Genomic DNA, 8,152 nt, shown 5'->3' with positions numbered 1-8,152 from the left:
GTTTGGGGTCTGCACAGTGTTACACTCCTGTATGGGGGGGGTCACTCTCCTCATCTTCAGTATATATATATATATATAGTGTATATGTATACTGTACAGTATATAGTATATAGTATGTGGGTCGTGCCTCTGTCGTCTCCTCAGGGCAGTGTTTGGGGTCTGCACAGTGTTACACTCCTGTATGGGGGGGGTCACTCTCCTTATCTCCAGTGTATATGTGTGTATATATATATATATATATATATATATATATTACTGTACAGTATATAGTATATAGTATGTGGGTCGTGCCTCTGTCGTCTCCTCTCCTCAGGGCAGTGTTGGGGGTTCACGCCCCCCTTTCATCTCCATGGTGACGCGGACGGAGGAGGCGGGGTTGCCAGGTATCGCTTACGCACTGCAGCGTCCCTCTATGACGTCACTTACGCCGCACCCTATGAAGGTCACGCTTGTCAGGAGATGTGACGCGCAGGCGCATTGTGGGTCTCACCAATCTCTTCCTGGTTAGGGGCGCGGGTGTCTCTGGGGGATGTAGTTCGTTCATTTTCGGTCTCATTTTCCATGATAGATTGTAAGACTTCATCTCCCAGCATGCAACGGAGAAGCGCTCCGTCTCCACAGGAAGTGGCTGCTGCTGAATCTGTCTGAAGCGCTGCAATGGAGCAGGTGAGGGACCGGAGCGACACGTCCAGTCATGTGACCCCGAGCCCGGGAACGGACACTGCGATCATGTGACCCCAATCCCGGGAACAAATAGTCCGACCATGTGACCCCCGAGCCAGGAGACGAGACCGATAGGGAGGAGAGAGGAGAGGAGACAGAAGAGAGAGGAGACAGAAGAGAGAGGAGACAGAAGAGAGAGAGACAGAAGAGAGAGAGACAGAAGAGAGAGGAGAGGAGGCAGAAGAGAGAGGAGACAGAAGAGAGAGGAGACAGAAGAGAGAGAGACAGAAGAGAGAGGAGACAGAAGAGAGAGGAGAGGAGGCAGAAGAGAGAGGAGACAGAAGAGAGAGGAGAGAGACAGAAGAGAGAGGAGACAGAAGAGGGAGGGGACAGAAGAGAGAGGAGAGGAGACAGAAGAGAGAGGAGAGGAGACAGAAGAGAGAGGAGAGGAGACAGAAGAGAGAGGAGACAAAAGAGGGAGGGGACAGAAGAGAGAGGAGACGAGAGAGGAGAGGAGACAGAAGAGAGAGAAGAGAGAGGAGAGGAGACAGAAGAGAGAGGAGACAAGAGAGAGGAGAGGAGACAGAAGAGAGAGGAGACAGAAGAGAGAGGAGAGGAGACAGAAGAGAGAGGAGACAGAAGAGAGAGGAGAGGAGACAGAAGAGAGAGGAGACAGAAGGGAGAGGAGACAGAAGAGAGAGGAGAGGAGACAGAAGGGAGAGGAGACAGAAGAGAGAGAGACAGAAGAGAGAGAGACAGAAGAGAGAGAGACAGAAGAGAGAGAGACAGAAGAGAGAGGAGAGGAGGCAGAAGAGAGAGGAGACAGAAGAGAGAGGAGACAGAAGAGAGAGGAGAGGAGGCAGAAGAGAGAGGAGAGGAGACAGAAGAGAGAGGAGAGGAGACAGAAGAGAGAGGAGACAGAAGAGGGAGGGGACAGAAGAGAGAGGAGACGAGAGAGGAGAGGAGACAGAAGAGAGAGAAGAGAGAGGAGAGGAGACAGAAGAGAGAGGAGACAAGAGAGAGGAGAGGAGACAGAAGAGAGAGGAGACAGAAGAGAGAGGAGAGGAGACAGAAGAGAGAGGAGACAGAAGGGAGAGGAGACAGAAGAGAGAGGAGAGGAGACAGAAGGGAGAGGAGACAGAAGAGAGAGAGACAGAAGAGAGAGAGACAGAAGAGAGAGGAGAGGAGGCAGAAGAGAGAGGAGACAGAAGAGAGAGGAGACAGAAGAGAGAGGAGAGGAGGCAGAAGAGAGAGGAGACAGAAGAGAGAGGAGAGGAGGCAGAAGAGAGAGGAGACAGAAGAGAGAGGAGACAGAAGAGAGAGGAGACAGAAGAGAGAGGAGAGGAGACAGAAGAGAGAGGAGACAGAAGAGAGAGGAGAGGAGACAGAAGAGAGAGGAGAGAGGAGAGGAGACAGAAGAGAGAGGAGACAGAAGAGAGAGGAGAGGAGACAGAAGAGAGAGGAGAGGAGACAGAAGAGAGAGGAGACAGAAGAGAGAGGAGAGGAGACAGAAGAGAGAGGAGAGGAGACAGAAGAGAGAGGAGACAGAAGAGAGAGGAGAGGAGACAGAAGAGAGAGCAGACAGAAGAGAGAATAGGAGACAGAAGAGAGGAGACAGAAGAGGGAGGAGACAGAAGAGGGAGGAGACAGAAGAGAGAGGAGACAGAAGAGAGAGGAGACAGAAGAGAGAGGAGAGGAGACAGAAGAGAGAGCAGACAGAAGAGAGGAGACAGAAGAGAGGAGACAGAAGAGAGGAGACAGAAGGGAGGAGACAGAAGGGAGGAGACAGAAGAGAGAGGAGACAGAAGAGAGAGGAGACAGAAGAGAGGAGAGGAGACAGAAGAGAGAGCAGACAGAAGAGAGAATAGGAGACAGAAGAGAGAGGAGACAGAAGAGGGAGGAGACAGAAGAGAGGAGAGAGAAGAGGAGACAGAAGAGAGAGGAGACAGAAGAGAGAGGGGAGGAGACAGAAGAGAGAGGAGACAAGAGAGAGGAGACAGAAGAGAGAGGAGAGGAGACAGAAGAGGGAGGAGACAGAAGAGGGAGGAGACAGAAGAGGGAGGAGACAGAAGAGGGAGGAGACAGAAGAGAGAGGAGACAGAAGAGAGAGGAGACAGAAGAGAGGAGACAAAAGAGAGAGGGGACAGAAGAGAGGAAAGGACAGAAGAGAGAGGAGACAGAAGAGAGAGGAGAGGAGACAGAAGAGACGGGAGACAGAAGAGAGGAGACAGAAGAGAGAGAGTACAGAAGAGAGAGGAGACAGAAGAGAGAGGGGAGGAGACAGAAGAGAGAGGAGACAGGAGAGGAGAAAAAAGAGAGGGGACAGGAGAGAGGAGACAGAAGAGAGAGGAGATGGATGGGGAGGAGACAGAAGAGAGAGGAGATGGATGGGGAGGAGACAGAAGAAATTGGATAGGGGCCCGATGGGGAGGAGAGAGAAGAAAGAGGAGAGGAAACCGATAGGGAGGAGACAGAGGAGAGGGGATTGATGGGGAGGAGATGTCAGAGCAGTGTTTGGCCCTGTAGGTTGTCACACTCCTCACTGGTAAATCAGACTAAGGGCCGCTTTACACGCTATGACATCTCTAGCGATGTCGAGCGCGATAGTCCCCGCCCCCGACATTGTAACGATATGTGGTGATCGCTGCTGTAGCGAACATTATCGCTACGGCAGCGTCACACGCACATACTTGCTCTGCGGTGTCGCTGTGACTACCGAAATATCCCTCCTTCAAGGGGGAGGTGCATTCGGCGTAATAGCGACGTCACTACGGCGTCACTAAGCGGCCGTCCAAAAGAAGCGGAGGGGCGGAGATGAGCGGGTTGTAACATCCCGCCCACCTCCCTCCTTCCTCATTGCCGGCGGCCGCAGGTAAGGAGAGGTTCCTTGTTCCTGCGGTGTCACACATAGCGATGTGCGCTGCCGCAGGAGCGACGAACAACATCGCTACTGCAGCAGCAATGATAATTGAGATTATGGGGGATGTCACCGATGAGCGATTTTGGACGTTTATGGAACGATTCGAAGTTGCTAATAGGTGTCACACACAACGACATCTCTAACGCGGCCGGATGTGCGTCACAAAATCCGTGACCCCAACGACATCGCTTTAGCGATATCGTAGCATGTAAAGCGGCCTTTAGGGTTTGTGTAGAACGTCGTTTTCAGGTTCATCTGCTGTGTAATCTGCCTGAAAAAGCGCAAAATAAGCGATAAAAAGAAGTGATATTTGCAATGCAGAAAGCTCTCGCAGAGTTCAGACGTCTATGATATGTGCACCCAGAACTGTTATACGGTCGTTACCCCATGTACAGTAGAGAAGTTCTGGCTGTTCCCACTGAGGTCAACAGATTTGGCCAGTAGTTTACTGTGTGTTGGGCTTCTGAAGATGTCGGGGAGACGAGGATCTGCCATAGTGGCTTTCAGACTGTAATCTGTTTTTTTTTTTTATCTGAAGGTATAAGCCTCCACCAAAGATTTCTGGTAGCGGCACTCATTGAAAACACTAGGCAGAGCCAACGCTCCTGTGTATGGGAATGTCATGTGGTAGAACTGGCAACTTTAGTGAAACACTTGTTTGGCTGGCAGATGGCCTCTTTCACATTGCGCAATTATCATTCATTATTACATCTACACAAATACATCACCAGAACCATTATCTGTACAAGAATACATCACCAGAACCATTATCGGTACAAGAATACAGCACCAGAACCATTATCAGTACAAGAATACAGCACCAGAACCCCTATCTGTACAGAAATAAATTACCAGGACCATTAATAGTACATGAATACAAAACCAAAAGCTCCCATCCGTACAGGTATACATTACTAGAATCACCATCAGTACATGAATACAGCAACAAGCTACGTACAGTGATCAATTGCAGTATCAATGGGTGGCTCAGTGGCTAGCACTGCAGTCTTGCTTTGCCGGGGTCCTGGGTTCATATACCCCCACGGACAACACCTGCGAGGAGTTTGTATGTTCTCGTGTTTTCATGGTTTTCCTCCGGGTTCTCTGGTTTCCTCCCACACTCCAAAGACTGATAGGGAATTTAGATTGTGAGTCCGAATGGGGACAGTGTAGTTGATGTATGTAAAGCGCTGTAAAATTAATGGCGCTATATAAGAGAATAAATACAAGTATCAAGTCAGCTCCATAAACAGTTGTATTGCATAAGTCTACAACTCCCAGTATGTCCTTAACAATAGTACGGAGTTACCATCGCACTGCGGCCCTTACAGGAACCACAGCACTGATAAGATGTAGGCAGGTTATTAAAACCTTTGAAGAGTAGCTTAACTTTTGAGAAATCTTATATGTGTCAGGGCCAAATTGTTCAAATTGATATGAGTACATCACCAGAACCTTTAATACATGAGTAAATTACTATAACCACCAACAGTACATGAATGCATTGCTATAACCACCAACAGCACATGAATACATTACTATAACCACCAACAGCTCATAAATGCATTGCTATAACCACCAACAGCACATGAATGCATTGCTATAACCACCAACAGTACATGAATGCATTACTATAACCACCAACAGCTCATAAATGCATTGCTATAACCACCAACAGCACATGAATACATTGCTATAACCACCAACAGTACATGAATGCATTGCTATAACCACCAACAGCACATGAATGCATTACTATAACCACCAACAGTACATGAATGCATTACTATAACCACCAACAGCACATGAATGCATTACTATAACCACCAACAGCACATGACTACATTACTATAACCACCAACAGCACATGACTACATTACTATAACCACCAACAGCACATGACTACATTACTATAACCACCAACAGTATATGACTACATTACTATAACCACCAACAGTATATGACTACATTACTATAACCACCAACAGCACATGAATGCATTACTATAACCACCAACAGCACATGAATACATTACTATAACCACCAACAGCACATGAATACATTACTATAACCACCAACAGTATATGACTACATTACTATAACCACCAACAGCACATGAATGCATTACTATAACCACCAACAGCACATGAATACATTACTATAATGAATGCATTACTATAACCACCAACAGCACATGAATACATTACTATAACCACCAACAGCACATGAATACATTACTATAACCACCAACAGGACATGAAAACATTACTATAAACCACCAACAGCACATGAATACATTACTATAACCACCAACAGCACATGAATACATTACTATAACCACCAACAGCACATGAATACATTACTATAACCACCAACAGTATATGACTACATTACTATAACCACCAACAGCACATGAATGCATTACTATAACCACCAACAGCACATGAATGCATTACTATAACCACCAACAGCACATGAATACATTACTATAACCACCAACAGCACATGAATACATTACTATAACCACCAACAGCACATGAATACATTACTATAACCACCAACAGCACATGAAAACATTACTATAACCACCAACAGCACATGAATACATTACTGTAACCACCAACAGCACATGAATACATTACTATAACCACCAACAGTATATGACTGTTGTCGCTGCAGCAGTGGTTGGTTCACAGTGCCGCACCACAAAGGCTTTAGATTAGGGACCCACTCTAGAGGTTCGCCGTGACGTGTCAATGGGCTTAATATAGTCTGATCAGAATGGTAACTAAGAACCTAACGTTCTATTAAAAAAAATTTTGCCTAGCGGCTTTTAGATCAATGTATTTTTGGGATGTGCGATCCATGTCTTTTTCTCCATTTGCAATATGACTACATTACTATAACCACCAACAGCACATGACTACATTACTATAACCACCAACAGCACATGACTACATTACTATAACCACCAACAGCACATGAATGCATTACTATAACCACCAACAGTACATGAATACATTACTATAACCACCAACAGCACATGACTACATTACTATAACCACCAACAGTATATGACTACATTACTATAACCACCAACAGCACATGAATGCATTACTATAACCACCAACAGTACATGAATACATTACTATAACCACCAACAGCACATGAATGCATTAATATAACCACCAACAGCACATGAATACATTACTATAACCACCAACAGCACATGAATACATTACTATAACCACCAACAGAACATGAATGCATTACTATAACCACCAACAGAACATGAATGCATTACTATAACCACCAACAGTACATGAATACATTACTATAACCAACAGCACATTAATGCATTACTATAACCACCAACAGCACATGAATACATTACTATAACCACCAACAGCACATGAATACATTACTATAACCACCAACAGCACATGAATACATTACTATAACGACCAACAGCACATGAATGCATTACTATAACCACCAACAGTACATGAATGCATTACTATAACCACCAACAGAACATGAATGTATTACTATAACCACCAACAGTACATGAATACATTACTATAACCACCAACAGCACATGAATACATTACTATAACCACCAACAGCACATGAATGCATTACTATAACCACCAACAGCACATGACTACATTACTATAATCACCAACAGTATATGACTACATTACTATAACCACCAACAGAACATGAATGCATTACTATAACCACCAAGAGTACATGAATTCATTACTATAACCAGCAACAGCACATGAATGCATTACTATAACCACCAACAGCACATGAATGCATTACTATAACCACCAACAGCACATGAATACATTACTATAACCACCAACAATATATGAATACATTGCTATAAGCACCAACAGTACATGAATACATTACTATAACCACCAACAGCACATGAATACATTACTATAACCACCAACAGTACATGAATACCTTACTATAACCACCAACAGTACATGAATGCATTACTATAACCACCAACAGTACATGAATGCATTACTATAACCACCAACAGTACATCAATGCATTACTATAACCACCAACAGTACATGAATGCATTACTATAACCACCAACAGCACATGAATGCATTACTATAACCAACAGTACATGAATGCATTACTATAACCACCAACAGTACATGAATGCATTACTATAACCACCAACAGCACATGAATACATTACTATAACCACCAACAGTACATGAATGCATTACTATAACCACCAACAGTACATGAATGCATTACTATAACCACCAACAGCACATGAATACATTACTATAACCACCAACAGTACATGAATGCATTACTATAACCACCAACAGCACATGAATACATTACTATAACCACCAACAGTATATGACTGTTGTCGCTGCAGCAGTGGTTGGTTCACAGTGCCGCACCACAAAGGCTTTAGATTAGGGACCCACTCTAGAGGTTCGCCGTGACGTGGCAATGGGCTTAATACAGTCTGATCAGAATGGTAACTAAGAACCTCACGTTCTATTAAAAAAATTTTGCCTAGCG

At 44.8% G+C, this 8,152-nt stretch overlaps 1 protein-coding gene across 1 annotated transcript in view; it reads left to right on the top strand.

The window, feature by feature from the left end:
• Positions 1-579: 579 nt before the first annotated feature.
• LOC142243725 (uncharacterized) overlaps positions 580-8,152 on the top strand; it is a 32,529-nt gene continuing 24,956 nt past the window's right edge. Inside the window, exon 1 of the mRNA XM_075315918.1 lies at positions 580-666. Coding sequence (XP_075172033.1) covers positions 658-666 — 9 coding nt within the window. The 5' untranslated portion in view covers positions 580-657. The remainder of the gene's footprint in view (positions 667-8,152) is intronic.

This window comes from Anomaloglossus baeobatrachus, chromosome 6, assembly GCF_048569485.1.
Source record: "Anomaloglossus baeobatrachus isolate aAnoBae1 chromosome 6, aAnoBae1.hap1, whole genome shotgun sequence".
Classification (NCBI taxonomy): domain Eukaryota; kingdom Metazoa; phylum Chordata; class Amphibia; order Anura; family Aromobatidae; genus Anomaloglossus; species Anomaloglossus baeobatrachus.
The sequence above is the reverse complement of the archived record's forward strand: the minus strand, read 5'-3'. Positions and strand labels throughout refer to the sequence as shown.